This window comes from Carassius auratus, chromosome 10 (assembly GCF_003368295.1).
Source record: "Carassius auratus strain Wakin chromosome 10, ASM336829v1, whole genome shotgun sequence".
Classification (NCBI taxonomy): Eukaryota; Metazoa; Chordata; class Actinopteri; order Cypriniformes; family Cyprinidae; genus Carassius; species Carassius auratus.
In genome coordinates, this window is record NC_039252.1 from 10,279,651 (window position 1) to 10,305,794 (window position 26,144).

The 26,144-nt window shown below is 36.1% G+C and overlaps 1 protein-coding gene across 1 annotated transcript in view; it reads left to right on the top strand.

Moving 5' to 3' along the window:
- The window catches only part of LOC113109471 (microtubule-associated tumor suppressor candidate 2-like), a 35,881-nt gene extending 15,360 nt beyond the window's left edge, over positions 1-20,521 (top strand). The window contains exons 4-15 of the mRNA XM_026273032.1: positions 4,268-4,429; positions 11,719-11,817; positions 14,523-14,797; positions 15,858-15,865; positions 17,020-17,087; positions 17,185-17,399; positions 17,483-17,588; positions 17,658-17,731; positions 17,815-17,913; positions 17,991-18,110; positions 18,979-19,079; positions 19,781-20,521. Coding sequence (XP_026128817.1) covers positions 4,268-4,429; positions 11,719-11,817; positions 14,523-14,797; positions 15,858-15,865; positions 17,020-17,087; positions 17,185-17,399; positions 17,483-17,588; positions 17,658-17,731; positions 17,815-17,913; positions 17,991-18,110; positions 18,979-19,079; positions 19,781-20,105 — 1,652 coding nt within the window. The 3' untranslated portion in view covers positions 20,106-20,521. The remainder of the gene's footprint in view (positions 1-4,267; positions 4,430-11,718; positions 11,818-14,522; positions 14,798-15,857; positions 15,866-17,019; positions 17,088-17,184; positions 17,400-17,482; positions 17,589-17,657; positions 17,732-17,814; positions 17,914-17,990; positions 18,111-18,978; positions 19,080-19,780) is intronic.
- Positions 20,522-26,144: the final 5,623 nt, after the last annotated feature.

A 26,144-nucleotide genomic window follows, 5' to 3' on the forward strand; every position in this document is an offset into this window, starting at 1 on the left:
AACCCAAGTAATAGTGCACACAGCCTAGTTAAATAGTTTTTGTGACCTTTGCTGGATCCATTATTGGAAATGAAAATGTCAACCAGTAATGGTTTGATTTACTTTTTTTGGCCTGAAAAAAGGTTGAATACTATTGTCCCTGTATTTTTGTGAAAATTTCTGTGTACTAGTTTTACTCTAAATCTAGTGCACACTTCCAGTGATATTGTTTTATTGCCACTTTGTAATTATGTACTTTATTATGCTATACTGTATTGTGCACACTACACGTTGTATTTCATGCTACATTTTGTACTTGTACTGTACTATATAGAACACACTACCTAGTGCACAAAACAGTGTCCTTATGTTCTACTAATACATTTTGTGAATTAATACTGTATTACATGGAGAACACTACCCAATATGCTTGTGTTTTAGTGCACAATACTTTGGGAATTCACACTGTATTTTATATGCACATTATGTAATTTATTGTTCACACTACCCAGTTTACTAGTACCTGTAGTACACTATAAAGTACACACTACATAATAATGGTACTTTTTAATGCAAACAAGTTTGTGAACATTACACTACCTAGTGCACACTATGCCACCTAGTGCTACACACCTAATATGCTTGTGTTTTAGTGCACAATACTTTGTGCATTCACAGTGTTCTACAATAATTAGTGGACATTATGTCATTTCCTGTGTGCACCCCACAGAGTGTACTACTACTTGTAGTGCATCATCCAGTGCACACTGTATTGTAATGGTACTTTTTTAATGCAAACAAGTTTGTGAACACTGCTTGTTCACAAATGCTATGCTACTAGTGCACAGTATATACTATTAGAGATTTGTATAGTTTTTACTTTCAATACTTCAGTACTTTACTACAAAACTAGTGATTTAATGTACTAGTTTTGTATCATACTATCTAGTGCACACTGCTCGTAAGTTTGTGATTTCTTACTCTATTTTTAAATACCTAGTGCACACTACCTAATGGCCTGCTGCACACTACTTTTGTACTAGTGCAGGGCTACAGTATGTATAGCACACTACTTAATATGCTAGTGTCTAAGTACATAATACTTTTACACCATATTACAATACAGTGCACACATCCTAATGTCCTGCACACTACTTTCTGTGCTAGTACTGTAGGTATAGTACACTACCTAGTCCACACTGCGTAATTTCTAAATGTTTTAGTGCACACTATTCCAAATATTATTATTATTATTATTGTTTTCAGTCAGTATTTCTCAGGTCCTTGTGGTTTTAGTACTGAAGTGGCAGCCATCCTGACATTTGGCTGGGAGTTGGATTTGCATAATGTTTGCTTCCCAACATCCTCAGGAGCACCTCTGATGCTCTGTGCTTAATAATGCATTGCAAGCGCCATCTCTTAATGGTCACTGCTGTGTTTGCCGGGCCTGATTTTTCATCCTGATTCTCTCTCTGTGCCATCTAAATGTTGCAAGATGGGAAATAACCTTCTGTGCTGGAATAACATCTGCTCCCATAATATTTCCTCTATCATTTTATAAGCCATTCCAATCCTTATGCTTAAGGTGAGCTCCTGCCTCCCAGATATTGTCATTCTGCTTGCATCCCTTTGCTTTCTGTTTTCACTTCTATTTCTGTCCCTCTCTCCTTTTCTCTCGAGTGGACTTGTCAGTGGTGATTTAACCAACTAGCCCTTCTTTTATCTCCTCCCCAGCCTATCATTTATTTTTCTAAAAGTGGCGCTCAACGTGGGGCACATTCCTATCCCCTCCTCCTTACTTACATAATGTTTTCCTCCATCTCTTCTAAAATACTTTCTTTGCTTTCTTGTCCTGTCGTATTATGTATGTCTCCACTGTGCAGAAGACCAGTGAAGAAGTGCTGATTGTTTGGTTCACAAGCTAATTTCTTTCCCACACCAGCACTGCATTAAATTAGTCTTCTATTATTTCTGCATTCTCTTCTGGTGCATTGTATGATAAATTATTCAGCTCCAACTAAATTGTATATTTTTATTACTCATGTTGGCCGAGAATTTGTCTTCATTATGATCCAAATGTCAGCAGCATTTTAAATTCAGCATGTGTGAATTGCTTCACTGTATTTCCTGGGCCTTAAATCTGTGTGTGTATGTGTGGCTTTTTATTTTATTTTAGAAAGCTTGTATTTCTTTTTAAAGAAAAACTATTGTATTTCCACTTAACTAAACAAACATTTAAATCAAATTAATTTGAGATTTCCTTCAATTGAAAACAAATTAGTCAAAACTAGAAAGCATAATGATATAAGCACACCGGCAGATAATAGTTGGGTGCAGTATGCAAAAAGTCTTTTCCATGTGTCAATGGGAATGTTTAGTGAACTAGAGAGAGAGAGAGAGACAGATGCTAAATCCCTTAGCATCGTAAATCAGAATGTAAATCCTGTAATGCTGTCTCACTACAATGCACTGCCACTTATTTATGTCACAGACAGAATTTTAAACATTCAGAGAATATATTTCTACATTTATTAAAACTTTTCTTTTACTGTTTTACCATTTTACTGCATTTATCAAATTCAGACATGTTACCAAAGTTATTGAGATATTTTGTTTTATTTTACTTTACTTTAATTTATCATTTTTGTTATTTATTTATTTTTAATTTGCAATTTATAGGAAATATAAATTATTATTTTAGGCTAAATCTTGCAACTTATTTATTAATTATATTGTTTTATTAATTTTATTCAGTTTTTTTATTTGTTTTTGTATGCAAGCGCTGTTATTTAATTTAAATATAATATTTCTTTAATTATAATTTCAAAAAAAAAATACAAAATCACATACTTTTTTTACATTTTGTAACAGATTTGCAGTTAACAGACCTGTTTATGGTCATTTGCAAAAAAGAAAAATGCATGATAAATTAGATATGATATATATTTTAATAAGTTTAAAATATTTGTTTTATTCATATTTATTTTAATTAATTAATTAATTAATTTGTATATCTAAATTTAAAACCAAATTTAATGTCTTGTTAATGAAAGTGATGCATATAGAACATGATGCTTTCTACAGACTTTTAACTGTAGATATTTTAGGTGCGCAATGTGATCCAACCCACACAAGTATGATGCTCCCATCATTTAGGTGATTATGTAAATCCAGAGTGCTGATGAAACTGGAAAAGAATCTTAAGGATTGAGTCTGTGCTACTAACCCAGTTCCACACAATGCAGGCAGTTAACTGGTTCTCACAGAGATTTGGAAAAAAATCCACCAATGAGCAGTGAGGTTTATTTCCCAGCAGCCAGTCAAATGCACCTCAACATCTCCTGCTGTGAGAGCTAGAGGGCTGTAGAGCACTTCCTACTGTTTCCGAAGCTCCATCTCTGCAGCCAAAACTTCGTCCCAGATCTTAACCCTTATCAGATCACCCTAAAACTGCATTTACCGCAGTGTAGCTGTTAGTGTAGCTGTGTTTAATGCCCTTGGAAAGGCGATATATTTCATGCTAACAAAATCTCTTTGAATTAATGGCAGTTGTCGCCTGCTGTCTCTAAATGTCTTCTCAGGTTACATGGGAGTTATAAAATATGGTATTTAAAAGCACTTATGACAGTGTACTGTCAGCATTTCTGCATCTGTCTGCTCTTTCCTGTTCGTGGAATCCTCTCTCAGCACTTCATAAATCAGAGTGATAACAGCGGCAGAGCAGCGTTCTATACAGGCTCCTGAGAATGGTGTCGCGCTACAGTCTGAGAGTAAGCTAAAGTAGAGAGGAAAGTGTCTTTCAAAGGACCCGTTTTATAAAAGTACCTATGTGATTTGTGAAATCGGTTATGGCTCATTGAATAGATACTATGTCTTGTTTTTTTTTTTCTTTTACATGGCGAGCAGTTCTCATTTTATTGCAGAGTTTGGTCTTATCGAGCTGGTCTGGGGTTATTGATCAAGACTGAGTGGGATGAACGGCTGGTCTGGGTTCAGATGTGGGGTTAATGAGCAGTTGGATGAGAATTCATCCACCACAGATGATGAATAATGTTCTCAGATAGAAACCAAGTAAGATGAGCGCAGTCTGATTACGCATTCACTAAATCAGGAAACTAGACAATGACCTGCAGCATGGAGTGTCTAGACTACTGTGTAATGCGCAATGAATTAAATGCAATTAAACTGACGTACAGTAAAGTCCACTTTTAGAGATTTTCAAAGCGCATTTTTCAAAAGTATTTTTTTTTTTTGTAATGAAGTTTGGCTATTTTGGGGTTACTTTCAGGTCCCAGCAGTGTAAGTGATGAGCCGCCACCGCTTCATCATGTCACCACTTCACCTCCTGGAGATGGATCCAGAGCACCGTGCCGTAGCACCCCTCAACCCCCCAACACCCCTGCACCCACCCGTCGCTCCCTGCTGCCCCCTCCTCGAAGCTCCCCTGTGGGTAAGTGGACCAAACCTCCATATTTCCAGCCAGTATGCACTTCAGCTAGTATGAACTGCAAGAAGTTTGCCCTAAGCAAAACTAACTGCATTAGAATACAATGTGATCTTCAACCAGTACTACAAGAAGCTTGTGTTTCAAGAGGTTTGCTATAATAGAATTATTTGTTACAGCTAGTATGCATTACACAAATATGTACAGTACTTCAGCTGGTGTACACTATAAGGCCCTGATCAGACAGAATGCCTGCTGTATTTATTAAGGTTTTTGCTAATATGACTGTTTACTTAACAGCAAAAACTAAAGATTTTAGAGCACTCGCACTATAATCCTTCGATTAAACTGTCAGGACAACTGATTTTGTGGTTGCCTAACCTTATATTAAAGAGGTCTTATTATGCTCTTTTACAAAGTCTTGATTTTGTTTTTGGGGTGTATTAGAACAGGCTCTCATACAAGGTTGTTTTTACATATTTAACATTATTACAACACCTCTTTCCCAAGTCTGGCATGAACGGCTTGAATAGTTCCTATATCAAATGAATGCCTGCCTTCTGAAATATGAAATGTGCTGTGATTGTTAGCTGGGCAAGTGTGTGTTGTCACTGTCGGGAAATGTCATGCCCCTTAGCAAAGCCACCTGCAAGCTTCAGTGTAAATAATGCATCAAAATCAAATCAAGCTAGTATGGGCTTCTAAAATAATGTACTATAATGCATATGCAATTCTGCTAGGATGCATTTTAGTGAGTATGCATTACAAGAAGTATGCTCTAAACATGATTCATTCCAACAGAATGCACTGCAATTAGAGTGACCTTCAACCAGTACTACAACAAGCATGTGTTTAAACAAGTATACACTACTAGAGGTGTACACTACTACAAGTCTTCAATAGCATGCATTATACAGATATGTATTTTGGCTAGTAAACACTGTATAGACTTCAGAAAGTTTACATTACAACAAGTTGCACTCAACTACAAGAAGTGTACACTATAAGAATGGACTTCAAATAGTTTGAAATTCTTTGTTGCTTTCTTATAAGTATGCACAACTTCAGTATGGACTTAGTATGCCCATCGGGATAATGGATATTAAATACTGTTAGCTAGCATTTTTAGTATGCATGAACTACAAGAAGTATGCTCTAAAGATGGTTCATTCCAACAGAGTGCACTACAATTAGCGCACCGAAATACAGATGTTGCATGCTTTCTCTAGTGCCAGAAGTGACCTGTCAAATGTCATGATGAATTTTTAGACAGTAGCTCCAGTTTGAAGGCAGACCTTCACTGATGCACCGACACACAGCTGAGAGCGTACTTGTCAGGCATTCGTAAACAGCACTACCTCCCTGTCCATGTCCTCTACTGAGTCATTAATCTCCTCTGCATTTGTAAATAATGGGACAGTCCTGTTTAGGGGACGTTGTAGCCTATGTTTAGTCAAGACTGAAATGTAGACTTTGCCTTGAGAAGAAACACCCTTTGTCAGGAAATAGGCCATCCAGACTCATTCATCTTAAGACCAGCACAGGGAAAGAGGCTTGTCTACTTCGTGTGTTGTGCAAACTTTTGAAGTAAATACTTTTTTATAGTGCATACTATCTGAAGTTCATACTTCTAGTACATGCCTTTTATAGTATGTACTTGTTGAAACACATGCATGTTGTAGTACTGGTTCAAGATCACAGTAGTTGTAGTCTTGTTGAATGCATACTTGTAGCACATACTCAAGACATACATGCTGGATGAATTTCATACTTATATAGCATTGTTATGAAAGTGGACACTTTTTGAAGCAGATAGTTTCGTAGTGCATACTAGTTGAAGTGTATATTTATTGGAGTGCAAGTTATTGTAAACAATTTCAAGTAAATTTTTATACTTGCTGAAGTGCATATTTGCATAATGCATATTAGTTCTGGCATTGGAGAAAACATGCAACCTTCCGTATGCCAACTGAACTAAATTCAACCTGAATTATGAAGGAACAAGCAAACCAAATTGAAGTGTATACTATATGAAGTGCATATTTGTGTAATTCATACTATTTCTGGCACAGGAGAAAGCATGCAATCTCTGAACTTCTGTATTCCGAATGAACTAAATTCAAACCGAATTATGAAGAAACAAGCAAACAAAAACTGTGGTGCATACTACTTGCATACTTATTGGAGCACAACATGTAATGTAAACTTTCTGAATTCTTTTGTCACAAAACATGGTCTACAAACACACATGACGAAGACAAAGAAGATATGGTTCAGTAATCATTAATAATTCCACACAGAGGGAAACATAAGGCAGGCAGGCAGGCAGGCAGGAGACACATGTAGCACATCAACGACAGCAACAATACGAGGGAAAACGGGACAGACTACATTATAAATACTGAAGCAAATAAAGATAATTAATGACACACACCTGAACTAAATGACACAATCAAACATGAGGGAAAACCAGGTCACACAGAGCACATGGGGGGAGAAAACACAACAAAACGTCCATGGGTGTGACATCTAAACATTGTTTACTAGCTGAAGTATAATGCAAGTAAGTTGAAATGAATACTTCTTGTATTGCACACCTCTTGTAGCTCATACTTGTTTGCATGATTAGTACTTGTTGTAGGGTGGCCATATGCACCATTCATACGGGACACGTTCCAGCCAGGATTTTAATATCGAGGTTTTGGCTATTTGTACTGTGCAGGTTAATCGTTGTGTAACATTCATGAGAGCTATAAAGAGCAGAGCAGACGGCTCCTTATGCTTTCGAATCGCTTTCATGTGTTTGTTCGTTCGTTTGACTTGAAGCATTGTGGCGCTCTTTTGTTTTTTTTGGATTTGTGCACAGCAACGCTTCAAGTCAATCGAACGAACAAACACGTGCGCATATTTGCATCGCTTTGATCGTTCCCTCTAGATCTCACCTTCTCACACGCAGCCCCACGATTGGTCGATTATATACAATATCTGCATGTTATTGGTCAAACTGCTTCGGATGTTTTAGGCAATATTAAAATCCTGGCCGGGACGTGTCCCGTATGAACGGCACATATGGCCACCCTAACTAGTTGAGGATTACTCTAGTTGTAGTGGAATTAATCTTATTTAAAACATGCTTCTTGTAGTGTATACTAGTTGAATTGTATACTAATGTTTGTTGAATCACATACTATCTGAAGTCCAAATGTTTTATAGTGCACACTTGGAGTGGATACATATTGTAGTGCATGCTTACTGGAGAGCTGTGTTCCTGTAGTGTTCCTGTAGCTCAATTGGTAGAGCATTGCCTTATCAAGCACAAGGTTGGGGGTCCGATTCCCTGGGAACACATGATAGGTAAAAATTGATAGCCTGAATGCGCTGTAAGTTGCTTTTAATAAAAGCATCTGCTAAGTGTAATTTAATTTAATGTGTAATGTAATATAGCTCATTCTTATGGTGTATGTCAGCTACATATTTGTGTAATGCATACTAGTTGAAAAAAAATACTTCTAGTAAAGCTTACCTTTTGTAGTGCATATTTGTTTAAATATGATTGTTGTAGGTTAAAGATCACTCTAGTTGTAGAGCATTCTGGTGGAATTTATCTTGTTTAAAGCATAGTTCTTGTAGTAAAATCTCATTGCAGCGCATACTAACTGAATCTCATACACTTGCTTACAATCGCTTATTTATCTCAGCTCAATTAGGCCAATCATTAAGAAGCAATCATCCGATTAAAGCAAGTGATGAACCATTGTGCATGTTGGTGACATTACAGAAGAGCCTGTCCAATCAGAGCTCGTCTGTGCCCATTTAACCAATCATTTCCCCCCTGCCTAAAGGATAATGAGGTTATTAAGATGCCCTGTTTATCTTCTTTTCTCCTCATCCTTTTCTCTCTTTTTTACCTATCCCCCTCTCTAGTGTTGTTATCTGTTCTGTCACATTTTCAATATCACATTTGCTGATCCTAAACCACATTTCTGAGAGTCTATATCTTTGCCTGCTGTTCCCCTCTTTGTCATCCTGAAAAAATCTCCAGCACACTGGAGGGACAAAAACGGCTGCCAGGGGCAGCTGGCCCATCATGGACTACCGATCTAGGGTTAGCACGATGACAAAATTCATGAGACCTGTTAAAAAACAGTTCAGAGCCCCTGTCCAGCTGTCGAATTACTCACATAGATCTAAAGAAACTGATTTTATAACACAGTGGCTTTAGACCGCCATACTTGAGTCAAACATCTTGGCATGCATGTACCCACCCATGATGCACCAGTGTTTTTGATGCCGTAGGTGCTGTCTCAGCATGGGCGGGGGGCGGGGGTGGGGAAACAGTGGGTTCCAATGGAGGAGGAAGTCTATTGGGATTCTAGAGCGGTGTCTTTGGCTGTCTGCTACATGTCGAAATGAGCTGGCAGTAATTAGGTGCCCTGGGATCCCTGTTGCAATGTGATGTTGTGTGTGCGCTCTATTGGGTGAAAGTAAGCCAAGAGCAGCAACCCCAAAAAACATACGAACCCCCTTCTGTTGTGAGATGGGAGATTTGAAACAAGCTCCAATCCCAGCAGCATCTTCAATCATTTCCTGTAATCCCATAGGTGGCGTCTGTGTCTACATATCTGTTTGGGTGATATTACAGAGACTGTAAAATAATAATGTAGTAATTAATTTGTTATGAGGATATATAAAATATTTAAACTTGTATTGTAAAAGCTGTGTCTGTTCTCTCATAACACAACAAATTACTGTAAAAAATAAAATAAATAACCAGATCAGGCTACATTAAGTGATAATAAAGTGGGAATATCCATAAAGCCCCTGTGCTTGAATAATTTGAAAGGTATGCTTTAGCAATGGGATCTAATAGGGGAGATACTGAGAATTAAATTAAAACATTTTAATTAAGACAAAATAAAAATAATAATAATAATAATAATAATAATAATAATAATAATAATATTATATATATATATATATATATATATATATATATATATATATATATTAGGGGTGTAACGATACGCATGTTCGTATTGAACCGTTCGGTACGAGGCTTTCGGTTCGGTACGCGGTACGCATTATGTATACCGGACGATTCATTGGACTAATTAATTATATATATAAAAAAAAGAGAAATATAATGATATGCGTTCAACAAGGTAGCCCAATAACCCAAACGACGTAACAGGCAACGCCCCTGACACTCCCGAAGAAGAAAAAAACACCAACTTATATGTTAATGTTAGGCTACTCAGTCAGGCGCTCGCTCACTCAGTACGCGCTAAAGGCTCGTTGCAAAATGGCCAATGCGTTTAACAGACCAGAAATAGAAAATCCTCCAATAACCAACAGGTCTGGCGTTAGGGTGCACTTTGGACTCCCTTTAAGCTATAATGGTGATGGCAAGAGAGTGGTGGATAAAAAAACAACGGTATGTCGCATCTGCAACATGACAATACGGTACACTAGCGGGAATACAAAAAAAAAAAAACACCAGCGGGAATACTTGAAACATGTCAACTCATTTACGCCGACATTACCTTATTGTGTCAGTATCTGGGAAACATACATGCTACAAACTATATCCCCGCAGCATTTAGACCGACATTTCCATCTGATTCAAACAGGGCAAAAGACATCACCACAGCGATCGGTAGGCTTCATTTACATTATAGCCGCGGATATGAGACCTTACTATTTACCCTTCATTCTGTCATCATCATTATATCTTACAGGGAATCCAAAGTGCACTCAAATACCAGACCTGTTGGTTATTGGAGGATCTTCTATTTCTGGTCTGTTAAATGCATTAGACATTTTGCAACGAGCCTTCAGCGCGTACTGAGTGTGCGAGCGCCTTAGGGGCCGTTCACATATCGTGCCTAAAAACGCGCTGAAAACGCTAGTCGCGCCGCTTTCTCCTCCTTTCCAAAGCGCTCGGGTAGAAGCGCTCATGAAGCGTCTATCTTTGCTAAGCAACAATGACGTGCTCTCTCCATGAGACGCGGAAATTTCAGCAAAGGATAAATGGATTTGCAGCTCTAAAAATCGCTTGCAGTAGCTCTGCTACTAAATTTATTTCAAAATTGCAATCCATATACAACTATGATCAGCTGTTCCTTCATCTTGGCTGAGCTTTCAAAGTTGTTACGGGAAAGGATGAAGCTGATTGGTTAGTTCTTGTCCCATGACCCTGCGGTGCGCTTGCGGCATTCTGAAAAGTTGAGATGTTTTTAAATATTGCTGTATCTAAAACGTACCGAACCGAACCGTGACATCAGTGTATCGTATCGAACCGAACCGTGAATTTTGTGAACCGTTACACCCCTAATATATATATATATATATATATATATATATATATATATATATATATATATATATATATATATATATATATATATATATATATATATATATATACATACATACATACATATATTATATAACTAAAACACTGATCAAACATGATTTTTTTTTGTCAGGATTCACTGTTAAATAGAAATATGTATGTATTGTGTATAAATATGTTTTCTATATATATATATATAGAGAGAGAGAGAGAGAGAGAGAGAGAGAGAGAGCATGTGCATTTCAATGTATTTATTATATTGATTTTCATTGTTAACATTACTTTAAAAAATCTTGCAAAATTATTGCCTCAGAAAAATCTAGTTAAATTGTGCAATATATTCAAGTTTACTAAGAAGCCAATTTATGATTTATTAATTTATTAAGTGATATTAAGTAGATTTTTCTGAGGCAATATTTTTGCAATATTTTTTCAAATGAAGTTAAAGAATTTATTGTACACTGTAAATATAGTAATATTTCTCCATTTTATATTATTATGTACATCAGTATTATTTTTAAAAGTATTCTCTTGTTTATTGTCCTGCTCTGACCACAGATCTGAGATTTGTAAAAATGGAAATTATTTTTATTATTAAAAAAAAGCTATATATATTTAATATATTTATACTGTATGCTCTGGTTTACGGATCCCTGCAGCCTCTCAGAGTGTCATATCGTCCAGCCCGTGTGGCAAGCGGACCCTAGCAGCTGCGTTATTTTGTGGTTGGCTGCCTCTTATTGGAATTGATCCATGGACCGCTGATACCATATTATGACTCTGCGGAAGAGGAGAGCGATACGAAAAGGGGGTGGTGGTTACTGTTGTGAATGCATTCATGGATTTGCACTCATGTGCCCTGTATGTGTTCCCTTTAATTCAGGTAACATCCTGAGAACTGCCCTTAACCCTTGTTACGATGTCTTTTCTTTATCCATAGCATCCCGTAAGGAATTCCAGAAGAGTTCTGATGGCACCCGTTCATCTCTCTCTTCCCCTAAGAGACTCGCTGTAGTGTCGCCTAAACCGCAGTCTCCAGGTAACCAACCAGAACAAAGATCAACCCAAGATATTGCTTTCCTTTCATAGCTGTCCCCTGCTGCTCTCCATTAGACGATGTCACACTGTTGGATTAATCTCATCTGAAGCTCATATCTCAGTAACTCACTTTATTTTTCTCTCCATACACACACACAAACATAGAATGAGTGAGAACTTCTTATAAGACGTAATCAGTATGGCCACTAGGGCCAAGTTCAGTTGTCATGTTGAATTATTTGAATTAATAGTGTTCATTTGCCTAATCTACCGACCTAGGGTGCAAATTATAGGTTTTGGGGAGTCAGTCACACTCATTAAAGCTTGTGTTCTCCCGAAGGACATCAATGTTGGGTGTCTTGAAAAATGTAAACATACAGTGCAGTACAGTGCATCTCGCACTCTTGTTGTTGTTGTCTTTCTGATGAGCAGGGAATCGACTACCTAACATCAGTTTCGCCCACCTTGCTACCTGAAAAAGATAATTTTCTCTTTGTTGTCATAGAGACTGATGCTCAGGCTAAAGATTAAGCCACTCTAGAAGGCTGGTGGCTGGTTTGTGTGTGTGTGTGTGTGTGTGTGTGTGTGTGTGTGCATGCGTTTGTGTGTGTGGTGGACTGGATTGTCTTGAGTCAGTTTAATGAATAAAAATGTGTGCTGTCAATAGATTAAAAAAAAATTGCTAATTGCAATTAATCCCACACTAAAGTTTTTCAAAACACGTTTATACTGCAATACTTTCTCTTTCATTCTTCATTCTTTAAGTCAATGTAGAAACAACATAAAGACAGTATATTTTAATATGTTTAATCTTTTTTGTATGACTGAAGGCGGGTATCGCTGATACCAATACTACTTATGTCTCTGGAAATAGTTTTTTTTCCTAATATTTACCCATTGACTCTAGCCATTCAATATTACAGTATAATTGAGAGCTACCAATTTTAAAATATATTAGACTGAAAAAAAAGTATTTAAATGAACTTATTAAATTTTCACATAAACCCATTATAATAAATGTCATATTTACCCGTGCCCTTCAGCAAGTAGGAGGGCAAGTTCCATATTACATTTAGATCCTTAAAGCTACAACAGTTACTGATTTCCTCTTTAATTAACAGACATCAGAGCAGCTGGGTTATTAGGTTATTTGGCTGCTATTACTTTAAGAGCTGTGGATTGTGATATGGATCTGACGCGAGTGTTCATACTGTAGTTTCATATGCATTTTAATATGAAATGATACAGGCTACAGCGTGCACTGTGTCACCATATTTGTTTGTGCAATTGAAGAGCATGTGCTACAAGGACAGGAAAATTAGTTTTTACTGACATATGGCATGACAAAATCTCATCTGACTGCCGTTAACTATTATTCTACTGAAGTTCCTCATCACCTGTACTGATTCCGCACTTGTTTGACTCGCTCAGGCAATGTGGAGTGCACATCTGAAAAGTCTGAATGAAAAGTTGATGTGTTCATAAAGACATTCTATGCCTAAATAAACACAATTCTTAAATGAAAAAGAGACAAAAGCAGCAGTTGTGAGTGGGATGGCCAACCTTAGCTCCGCCCCTGCATTAAATATATTTAACACCGTTAAACTGGAGAAAATAATCGGCTTCATTAACGTGCTAATTTTAAAAGCACTACTACAAATATTCGTTTAAATTAATTAAATACAGGAGCGTGTTTATGGTTGCTGTTTTGTTATTCAGGGTTCATTCAAATTCAATTCTATTGTATCTCCACATTCCCATACAGTATGCTATCTCCACTGTACATAGGACAGCTATAGCTTGCAAAGATTTATACAGCGATTAATTCAATACCTAATACATCAGGAAAGTCCACTGGAAAAAAAAATGTGTTGCTTGCCATTTACAAACTAAATTGCTTTCACACTCAACACCGAGGACAACTATGACTCCATCATAGCAATTAGCAGCCCTGAATCATTCAGTCTTTCTTCTGAAGATTAGTTTCTACAGTAATGATAGCTGTAAATCATCCTGTCATTGCATCTGGCCCAATGTGCTTATCAAATTCATCATGAAATCAATGCTGATACACAGCTGCAGTAAGAACAAAACATTAGCTGCTATTAGCATTAGCATGTGTGTTTTGGGTTGCTTGCTCATCTTGAAGCACATTAGGATATACAGCTTGATTTTATATTTCATTAATGTTAAACCCTTGATTTTTATGCCAGTTTTTAACTAGTTTGTCAAGTTTAAATGTATCTGTTTAGCATAATAATAAATAATGTTTTTATGTAACTTCTATTAGGGGTTCAACTGACTTGGTGTAACTAATCTATACATCCTTTGTAATCCATGCATTGTCAATTGCAAGTATATAACACAAGAATTCTTCCATTATTTTATTTGAACTATAAGATTTGTTATGGTTTTTCTAGCCACTGTTCCGTTAGCTTTGGGTCACATACCTCATTTACATTACAATGAAAACAGTCTAGTCTTTGAATAGTCCCTTTGCTTTACTTATAGAAGATTCAAGTAATCCAGTTAGGTATAGAAATTATGGTAAAGCTTTATGTAAATTGTTTCATGGTTGTTAAGCATGCAGTATTCCCTGGGGTGTCTTAGCATTAAAGAGGCCATTTTATTCACAGAGGGCCGTTCTGAGATGAGTTTAATGAAATAGATTTTTTAGTGCTTTTTCTCTCGTGTTTCCATCTTTAGTCCTTCAGAGGCAACAGAGGGCAACAGTGGTGATCCGAGGCTCAAGCATGCAGATTTTGCCTCGTACTGGCTCTCCGGGCCCAGAGATGAAAAAAGAAGGAGAACAGAAGAAAGAAAAAGAGCGAGAGGACGTAGAGAAGAATGAAGAGATGCAGCTCTTGCTGGGTCGCTGTGCAGAACAGGCCAGGCAACTACAGACTCTTCACACAGAACTAAAGAAAACCAGCATGAGTCTGGAGGTCTTTGTGATCTGCACTCAGCACTTCTCCCTCAAGGTATTTTTTAAAGATTACATATTTTCCAGACTATAAGTCACACTTTTTTCATAGTTTGGCTGGTCCTGTTACTTATAGTCAGGTGCGACTTATTTATCAAAAATTATTTGACATGAACCGAGAGAAATGAACCAAGAGACATGAAACAAGAGAAAACATTACCGTCTACAGCCGCGAGAGGGTGCTCTATGTTGCTCAGTGCTCCTGTAGTCTACACTGAAGACATAGAGCGCTCTCTCGCGGCTGTAGACGGTAATGTTTTCTCTTGGTGCTTGGTTCTAAATAAATGCTACTTATAGTCCAGTGCGACTTATAAATGTTTTTTTCCTCATCATGACGTATTTTTGGACTGATGCGACTTATAGTCAGGTGCGACTTATAGCGACTTATGTATATTATATTATATTATATTATATTATATTATATTATATTATATTATATTATATTATATTATATTATATTATATTATATTATATTATATTATATTATGACACACTTTTTCATTATTATTAATTTATATTTTTTAAATCATCACAACTATAAAATAAAATAATTATTTTATTTTATTATTCAAAGTAATAGGCGTATATTATATTATATTATATATGGACACATTTGTTATTGTTACTTTACACATTTTGGAATTATAAAATTTCATTTTATTATATTTTATAGTCAATAAGTCCAAAGTAAATAAAAATGTATTATGTATGTATTATATCTATTATATATTATATATGTATCGTATATTTAATGTATTATATTATATTATATTATATTATATTATATTATATTATATTATATTATATTATATTATATTATATTATATTATATTATGTGTATGCTTATTCTTTATTACAACTTTACACATTTTGGAATCGTAATAAAGTCATCAAGACTATGAAATACATATATATTCTATTTTTTTTTCATTAATAGTAAAGTCATAAAAATGTCATCAAACTATGAATTAAAGTATCAAATAAAACTAATCTTTTTATTATTTTTTTTAGATTTAATCATCCTAAAGATGCTTTTTTCCAATTTTTTTGTTTTTCAGCTGATACAGTACGTTCCATCCGACATAATATACAGTACACAAACTTCAACACAACCCTGCGATCAAATAAATTGCTCAAGGGCGCAGTGATTTTACGGCCTTCACATGTCACAACTACATGAGATGTTTATGTTACCATGCCAAACCACAACCACTAGGCATTCACTACCGTTTACTGACAGTGTACCTCAACCGCTAGAAACTGACCATACAACAGCAAAAAACAAAAACCAAACACAAATAACAGTCTTTATCTAATCTGTCATGAATGTAAGGATGATGTAACTGTGTGCAAGAGCAGACCACTGAGTCAGTGTTTGCACACAGAATCTCAAGCACATCGCTGTCTCCTTAGGATGAATCACAAATGTTGCCTTCCATATTGGTAATTCACTTTGGATTAAAGCATCTGCTAAATGAATAAACAATGTAAACACAGACATTTTTAGAAGCACAGTGCCACCTGCTGTTCATTAGTGGCTTTAACATTTACAGTTGCTTCTGAAATGCCCCTGTATACTAACTTTACTCAATTTAAAGAGGTCAGTGGAGGTCAAAAACACGGTGGCTTAAAATATATGTACATCCAGATATAAAAACCTATTCTCTTCAACGTTCCAGCTTAATGGCCACACATACTACATTAATATTAATTGCATTCCTCTCCTCCACATGCACTCCTATTCATCCGTTTAGCAGTAAAAGTGTTTACAGACAGAATGGTACGTCAGTAACCTGCCAACGTCTCCCACGCCTGCCGACTCCAACATGCAAGCGAGCCACATTTCATTAGTTTCTACAGAGCATGTGTTATTTCTAAGTGCTTTTCATAATCAGGGCGGTACAGCACTGTTCGTTTTCTGTACTTAAGTGCACACAAGGGTGATAATGTTCCTGCACCATTGCATCATTTATGTGTCCGTCATCTTATATTTACAGACATGTCTATGTGTTGAGTTAATATTGTTTGTCAGTTTCAAACAGTTTCAACACTCTTTTTATCATTTGATGTTATTTAGATTCCACCAAAGAGCAATAAATTAGCTATGTATTCAAAAATATTGTTTGGTCAGTATAAAATTCAGTAATTCAGTAATTCACAGAAACAAACGTGTGTGTGTGTGTGTGTGTGTGTGTGTGTGGGTGTGTGTGTGTGTTTCAGATTGAAAGTGCTGAGGAGAAAGGAGAGAGTGTTGTCCCAGGAACTCAGTCGGATTCAACATGAAGTGGGTGAGTTCAAAGAGGTTCATGTGTGCCCATAAACGACTAATATAAAAGCAGGATTGAGTTATGTAAATCCATATTCTCGGTTTCTCAAATCGCATAGCCTTTAACGCAGCTCGCTGGGAGCGTCTTCAGAAGGAGAAGAGAGAGCTGGAGCAGTGTTTCGAGAGGGAGCTGAGAGAGTTACAGGTCCAGCAGGAGTCTGAACTCGCTACCGTAGAGGAGAGCCTGAGATTACGGCACGCTTCGGACCGAGACCATCTCAGAGCAGAGCACCAGTCAGAGGTGGAGGAGCTGTGCACACAGCACCAGGAACAGGTCGGAGCCTCTGGCTGAGGATCGGGGGAAGGACATTTAAGATGGCATGAATTTGAAGACTCAACTGTGTGTCTCGTGTTTAGATTGAAGAGTTGACCTCCAACCATGAGGCCGCCCTTGAAGACCTGAAGACCATGCACAACATCACTATGTCAACACTCCAGGAAGAGCATGCCAGGACCATGAGGGGTTAGTGTCGGATTAATAATGTGACAAAAATGTGGAGAAGAACTAAAATTCTGCATTCATTTCTTTTAGACTTGAGGAAAGCCCATGAGCAGCAAAAGGCCAGTCTAGAAGAGGACTTCGAGAAACTGCGCCTCTCGCTTCAGGTGATTGTTGAGTAAATCAAGGTTTGAGATTTTTAGCAAATCCTCCAAATAGATTCAACATTCAACAGTACCATTTCCTTTAGGACCAAGTGGACACTCTGACTTTCCAGAACCGGACTCTGAAAGACAAAGCCAAGCGTTTTGAAGAAGCTCTGAGGAAGAGCACTGATGAACAGATAGTGGTATGTTTCATTTATAAAGGGATACTTGAATATAGGCACACAAACACTGAGAGTAAGTATTGTAAATGGATTTGCAGGATGCACTGGCACCGTATCAGCATATCGAGGAGGACTTGAAGAGTCTGAAGGAGGTTTTGGAGATGAAGAACCAGCAAATTCATGACCAGGAGAAGAAGATCTGTCATCTGGAGAAAGTGGTAAGCTCTGAATGAATAGGTGAGCAGGATGAACACACTGTCCAGGAGAACTGTGCAGTCTAGCATGTTCCCTCAACACTGTCATGGTGAAAAAGAAAAAAGAAAACAGTGCAGGTGAGAGAAAAAGACTCGCAGGGAAAAAAAAACTGTGCAAATAAATACAACACTACTGGCAGAAAGAAGAAAACATTGAACAATAAATATAAAAAATAATTATAAAAAACGGTGTATGAAAAATTGTCAGGAAAAGCGAAAATCAAGCAAGTAAAAGAAAAACTGCGGCATGAAAGAAAATTATGACAGAAGTGCAGATAAAACCAAAAGAAAATACATTGGAATATTTATAGTGCGGAATGGTAAATAATCATTCATTTCTATGATAAAATACTGATTTGATTTTATAGTGACATGGCACATTACATTCCTTACTGAAGCTCATGTAACAAAAGATATTGTTAACAAGTTCCTTACAAACCCTTGAAACATCCAAAATGATCACACCATAATGAATAATTAAAGGAAGAAAATGAATTCATTTCTGAACAGGCACGGCAAACCTCTTGGGGTCCTTCAAGAGTATTGTATATGATGTATGTTTGTATATATTCTGTACTGCGTTTAGAAAGGGCATTTTATTGTGATGTTATAGTAAACATTTTTTTTTTTTTGCTTTTCCTTTCTGCTCCTTTGGATGTTATATTATTTATGATGTAGAAACAGGGCGTGCTTTTCCATTTTCCATTCAGCTTTTATAAATTTTCATAGTTTTTTTCCTCACATGAAGTATGTTTCAGACCCCTGTTGTGCAGACAGGGGAAGGTTGTGTAAGAATTTAATGTCGAGCTCTGTGTTCACTTGATTCTTCGAGCAGGCCCAAAAGAACCTGTATCTGGAGGAGCGGGTCCAGGTGCTTCAGCAGCAGAATGAAGACCTGGTGGCCCGCATTGATCGCCATCTCTCAGTGTCAAGGTGAATACAGTATTGAAATTAAAAGAGTAGTTCACTTAAAAATGCAAATATGCTGAGAATGTACTCACCCTCGGGCTGTCAAGATGAGTCTATTTCTTCATTGGAACAGATTTGAAGAGATTTAGTATTAGGTAACTTGTCTACAGTGAATGGGTGCCGTCAGAATGAGAATCCAAGCATCTGATAAAAACATCACAATAATCCATAACTAACCCACATGTCTCCAGTTCATCCGTTAACATCTTGTGAAGTGAAAAGCTAAGTGTTAATTAGGAACAAATCCATCATTAAGACATCCAAATACTAAAATATGAGTCCTCTATCCATAATATGGCTTTTTCCAGTAAAAAAAAAAGCTCTCTGGTCTGAATCAGAGGAGAAATATGCACAGGTCAATCACCGTTTACAAGAAGAAAAAAAAACAGTTTTAAACAAATATACCAGTGGATTTGATGAGTGGACAACAGGCTTTTCATTTTTTTTTTTTTTTTTTTTTTGGAGGAAGTATTATTATGGATTATTATAGGATCCATTAGTGAGCAAGTGATCTAATACTACATTTCTCCAAATCTGTTCTAATGAAGAAATAAACTAATTTCCATCTTGGATGGCCTGAGGGTGAGTAAATTAAAGCAAATTTTCATTTTTGGGTGAATTAAGGTCTTTTGACTGACCCTGACTATTTCTTCCTATATTTATAGACAACTGTCTGAGGAGAACGCAAACCTTCAGGAATATGTGGAGAAGGAGACCAACGAGAAGAAACGCCTGAGCCGCAACAATGAAGAGCTGCTCTGGCTTCTCCAGACGAGTCCCCACCTGTCGCCTTCCTCTTCTCCCATCCACAGAGCCTTCTTCCCCGGGCCTGATATCCCTCCTTACCCTTACTCTCCAGGTCCCGGGACCCCCACACACTCCTGTTCTCCTGGCCCCTCTCCAGCACCAGGGACGCCCACTCTCAGAGGCTCACCAGCAGCACGCTCGTCCCCTGCCCGGATCCCGAACGCCAACACTTTACCCAGATGAGCTGTTTTACTGAATCCCAGTCACATCGCCCATTCTCTGTTCTTGTTCATTGTGACAGAATTGTATCATTCTGGGGTGCAGACCGTCCCTGTTTTCCTTAGAAAATCCTAATCCTTTATTAGGATAATGTCAACCAGAAATGGTCAGACAGCCTTTTTTTTTTTTTTTTTTTGTATCAGAAATGCATAGCTTCAGAATGAAAGAGCTGTTGATGCTAATGCTTATGATGTGCTGCCAGCAATGCTTGGTCTGCATGGAGGCAGGATCATTTTTGTGTATTATAGAAGTAGCTCAGCGTTGACTCTAAAACATGCTGTTGGACTCCAACACAAATGTCTGTTGTTTCTTCTGAATGACATACGAGAACTTTATACAACAAAAAGCACTTTAGGTTTCTGCCCTACCTTCTTCCTACAGATAAGTGCACCAGCATCTTTCCTGGTCTGGTTTATTTTTTTATGCGATATGTCTTCTGATTTCACAAATCTCCCAAGTTCTGATTTAGAATGTTTCGAATTAGTCAAGACATATATACTGCAAGATGTAATTTTCTTAATTTATTTCTTACTGTAAAAAATCTACATATTCTTAACATTTTTGCATATTATTATTATTATTATTATTATTATATATGTATACACTACCATTCGCAACCTGATCTCATGACGAAAACGTACCTTTGGGAATTTTTCCGCAAGACACGAAACACGTACTGCCATGTATATTTCGTGACATATTTGATGTGAAACGTCCACTGAGTGGTGCTAAAAGAGTTCATATGAATGTGCATATGGTACATTTTATGTGACATTGGTTTTGTAGTCACCACAGTTCTGACTTGAAGTGTCCATTGAGTGGCGCTATAAGTCTAAAGTTCCATGACGTTTTCAAATGACGCACCATCTGCAGTGATATGTACTTATTGTTACGTATTTCTACATCTTACGTTTTCGTAATGAGGTAGACCATTCAAAAGTTTGGGCTCAGTACGTTTTTTAAAAATGTTTTTAGAAGTCTAACCAAGGTTGCGTTTATTTGATAAAAATATACAATAAAAATTGTAATATTGTGAAATGTTATTACTATTTAAAATACCTGTTTTCTATTTTAATATATATAAAAAAATGTTTAAATAACTGTAGGGGTAAACAAAAATGCTTATTAAGAAAATGCTTTTTGCAGTATAAAGGCCTTTGCTCATCATCTTAACAAACTGCAATACCTAGCACTGGTGCATGAGCAGTTACAGTTTTCCTGGACCCTCCGAAAAGACTAATCCAGCTCATATCAAAACCAGCAAGTGTTTCTTCATACACAAATCCGTTTGCTGACATGACACCTTCGCTGGCACAGATTCAATGTGCCCATTTTTGCTGGTTGCCTGGTTAACAAGACAAACAAACTCTTCAGCATCACGTCTGTTCATCCTAACTTACCTGACAAAAGCAAGTGCTCTCACTTCATGCATGACATAAAACAGGGAGATCAAGCAAATATATAGGTACCGACTACAGGAAATGTTGTAAATTGTAGTTGTAATTCTGATTATTTAATGGACATTTTGCTACTTGATGTGCATGTGATGTAAGTCTTCCATTTTTAATGTGAGTCCTAGGATAGTTGTCATGTTAGCGTAGATACTCGGACTCCTGAGGATGATAGCTTCCACCTCTGATGAGTTTTGAAATGTTGAGGACAGTACTTACCCGTAACTTCTAGACGTCCCACCTGTCAGAGGTGTGTTGTTTAAAGGTTTTACAGAGGTACAATATGGTAGTTGAGCGTATGTTTGGATTTATCTCTATTGTAATGCTGGTTAACTCTCGTATTACCTCTGTAGAGTGTAGCATAACAGAGAGAGGTTTCTCTGTATGAGTGAACTAGAAAAGAATGTAACTGTGTCTTTAAATGTCGTATGATAAAGTTCAGGGAAATTATTTTTGCTCAGTTTTAAAGGCAGTCCTCAGTTTTTCAGTAAAACATGATTGTTTTTAAATGAAAAATACAATTGCTCTTGCAAAGTGGGTTTTGATATTTCAAAACAAAGAGGCCATTTCTTTGAATTTTTGAAAATTTGGATTCAAAATTTTTCCGTTTGTGTGTTTCTACAATCGATGCATCTTTCAACGGGCAACCTTTGACACTTTTGATACAAATGAGAAGTTTTGTAAACTCTTCACTGATAATATTGTTTTCTATGATCAGATGGTGCTTGTACAGGGTATCATACACAGAAGGACAATAATCTGCTATTCAAGACCAGCAATCTACAAAAAATCCACACACACAGCAAACATGTATTTGCAGACGTTTTTCTTCATTTGAGACACTATTGTTTACAGTTATTTTTTTCATTACTGTGAAATGTATTTTTATTCTATTTCTTATGCATTTTCAAGTTATGTAGCTTTGCATTTTGAATTAGTTTCATTTGCTTCTGTCACTGTGATGGAAATGATTTTTTTGTTCAATTTTTGCTACTCTGGCACAGATTCTAAAGAGTTTTCTAGATGTTTCCCGTCAAGCACAATACTGTTTTATACCACACCCAAAAAAGTTTCATATTTTAAAGTGTGTTTTTTAAAATTATAAATATATATATATATTAGACTACAGCAGATCGTTTTACATTAGCAACGTGACTACAATTCAGAATAATTTTCACAACAAAAAGTACATTAATGTTCCTGGAATGTGCCTTTTTTATTGTGCAAAAGTAGCAAAAATGAAAAGGTTTAAGAGTCAATATGCTTCTAATATCTGGCTTAATAATACAAGAAAATTAATGCATCTTTTGAAATATTTGTCTGCTTTTTTATTTATTCTTTTTATTAAAATTTTTTAACCAAATTATTTTTCAAATAATATTTTTTTTATTTAATTTTATTTTGTTGTACTTTTTTCATATTGTGTATTTATGTTCTGAATTAATGTCTCAACAAAAAACCTCAGCAACCTCAATCTGCACCTGCTATGGTTTATAACAAAGTACAAAATTGTTACTAATCTACATTTACTGAAAGGAGTAAATATGTATTTAATCTTATACTTAAATCCTGTTTTGTTTTCTCAGTGGCCCTCAAGATGACCTTCGCTATGGCATTAGTCCATAGATTATAATGAATGATATGAAACAACAGACACTGACTCTTTGTCCTGTGGACATCTAAACTACTGAATGTGAACTTACCCCTGAAAAAACTGACACAGTCAGTGTAAACTGAGAGTGGTGGAGACACTTATTGAACTGAATGAAATTTGTCCCTCTGTCTACTTACTAACATTTGACTTCTATTATGTCTTTTCTGACTGGATTTACAGTCGTTTGTAAGCTATTTATTGTGTTTTAGTGCACAGTAATCGATGCATGTTTGTCTTGGATGGATCATTCCTTCCCCTTGTACGTTTTCAACTTGTGATGGTTCACGCTGTAACTGTAGCATAGGAAGTATAAGGAATGGAAATAATTTATATATAACTCATTTGTAATCACTATGGGGGCTGGGGATGAATATTAAAATGTTTCAAAAGAAAATGCTCATGTGCTTTTTTTGCTTATTTGTTCTCATTTGCCAATTGCCAGCTAACAAAAATATGAATGTTTTACTAACATTCCTTTCAAGTTTTTAAAACATTTTTCTGAATGTCCGTGGAACATTTAAAACATAATTTTTTATTGTTTAAAAAACATTTTTTTGTCATGTAATGGATGAATGTTACTTTTGAATGAACTCGAATCGAAATCATCTGAAAAAGTAGTACTGTTTAAAAAACATTAGATGGATGTTTAAACTTAAATGTTTCAGTAAATTGTTCCACGAACAATGTTTAACGGATATATTTGTGTCAATGACAACAATGTAATTAATCGCGATTAATCGCATCCAAAATAAAAGTCTGTTTTTAGTTATATATTTACATGTATATAAATACACATACATGTATATATTGAAGTACATATATAGATATATATATATATATATAGATATAGATATATATATATATACAGTATTGTTCAAAATAATAGCAGTACAATGTGACTAACCAGAATAATCAAGGTTTTTAGTATATTTTTTATTGCTACGTGGCAAACAAGTTACCAGTAGGTTCAGTAGATTGTCAGAAAACAAACAAGACCCAGCATTCATGATATGCATGCTCTTAAGGCTGTGCAATTGGGCAATTAGTTGAAAGGGGTGTGTTCAAAAAAATAGCAGTGTCTACCTTTGACTGTACAAACTCAAAACTATTTTGTACAAACATTTTTTTTTTCTGGGATTTAGCAATCCTGTGAATCACTAAACTAATATTTAGTTGTATGACCACAGTTTTTTAAAACTGCTTGACATCTGTGTGGCATGGAGTCAACCAACTTGTGGCACCTCTCAGCTGTTATTCCACTCCATGATTCTTTAACAACATTCCACAATTCATTCACATTTCTTGGTTTTGCTTCAGAAACAGCATTTTTTGATATCACCCCACAAGTTCTCAATTGGATTAAGGTCTGGAGATTGGGCTGGCCACTCCATAACATTAATTTTGTTGGTTTGGAACCAAGACTTTGCCCGTTTACTAGTGTGTTTTGGGTCATTGTCTTGTTGAAACAACCATTTCAAGGGCATGTCCTCTTCAGCATAGGGCAACATGACCTCTTCAAGTATTTTAACATATGCAAACTGATCCATGATCCCTGGTATGCGATAAATAGGCCCAACACCATAGTAGGAGAAACATGCCCATATCATGATGCTTGCACCTCCATGCTTCACTGTCTTCACTGTGTACTGTGGCTTGAATTCAGAGTTTGGGGGTCGTCTCACAAACTGCCTGTGGCCCTTGGACCCAAAAAGAACAATTTTACTCTCATCAGTCCACAAAATGTTCCTCCATTTCTCTTTAGGCCAGTTGATGTGTTCTTTGGCAAATTGTAACCTCTTCTGCACATGCCTTTTTTTTAACAGAGGGACTTTGCGGGGGATTCTTGAAAATAGATTAGCTTCACACAGACGTCTTCTAACTGTCACAGTACTTACAGGTAACTCCAGACTGTCTTTGATCATCCTGGAGGTGATCATTGGCTGAGCCTTTGCCATTCTGGTTATTCTTCTATCCATTTTGATGGTTGTCTTCCGTTTTCTTCCACGTCTCTCTGGTTTTGCTCATCATTTTAAGGCATTGGAGATCATTTTAGCTGAACAGCCTATCATTTTTTGCACCTCTTTATAGGTTTTCCCCTCTCTAATCAACTTTTTAATCAAAGTACGCTGTTCTTCTGAACAATGTCTTGAACGACCCATTTTCCTCAGCTTTCAAATGCATGTTCAACAAGTGTTGGCTTCATCCTTAAATAGGGGCCACCTGATTCACACCTGTTTCTTCACAAAATTGATGACCTCAGTGATTGAATGCCACACTGCTATTTTTTTGAACACACCCCTTTCAACTAATTCAACTAATTGCCCAATTGCACAGCCTTAAGAGCGTGCATATCATGAATGCTGGGTCTCATTTGTTTTCTGAGAATCTACTGAACCTACTGGTAACTTGTTTGCCACGTAGCAATAAAAAAATATACGAAAAACCTTGATTATTCTGGTTAGTCACATTGTACTGCTATTATTTTGAACAATACTGTATATATATATATATATGTGTGTAATATAAATTTATATTTGTATATAACAAATAATATATAACATAAGTATATAACATACATATGAATATATATTATTATCTTAAATGTTTACATGTATATATGTGTTTTTATATTTACATATAAATATAAACAGTACACATACATATATTATGTAAACACAAACTTTTATTTTGGATGTTATTAATCACGATTAATTGATTTGACAGCCCTATTTTGAATGAACATTCTAAACAAAATGCTTTAAATATAGAAAGATTTCTCTTATCATAACTTGCAGGTAAGAATCACCAAATCTATCTATTTATAATTAAAATACTTTTATTATATATTTGTAATAAATGATTAAGCTTACTAAAAAAAAAAAACTAAATAGTAATATA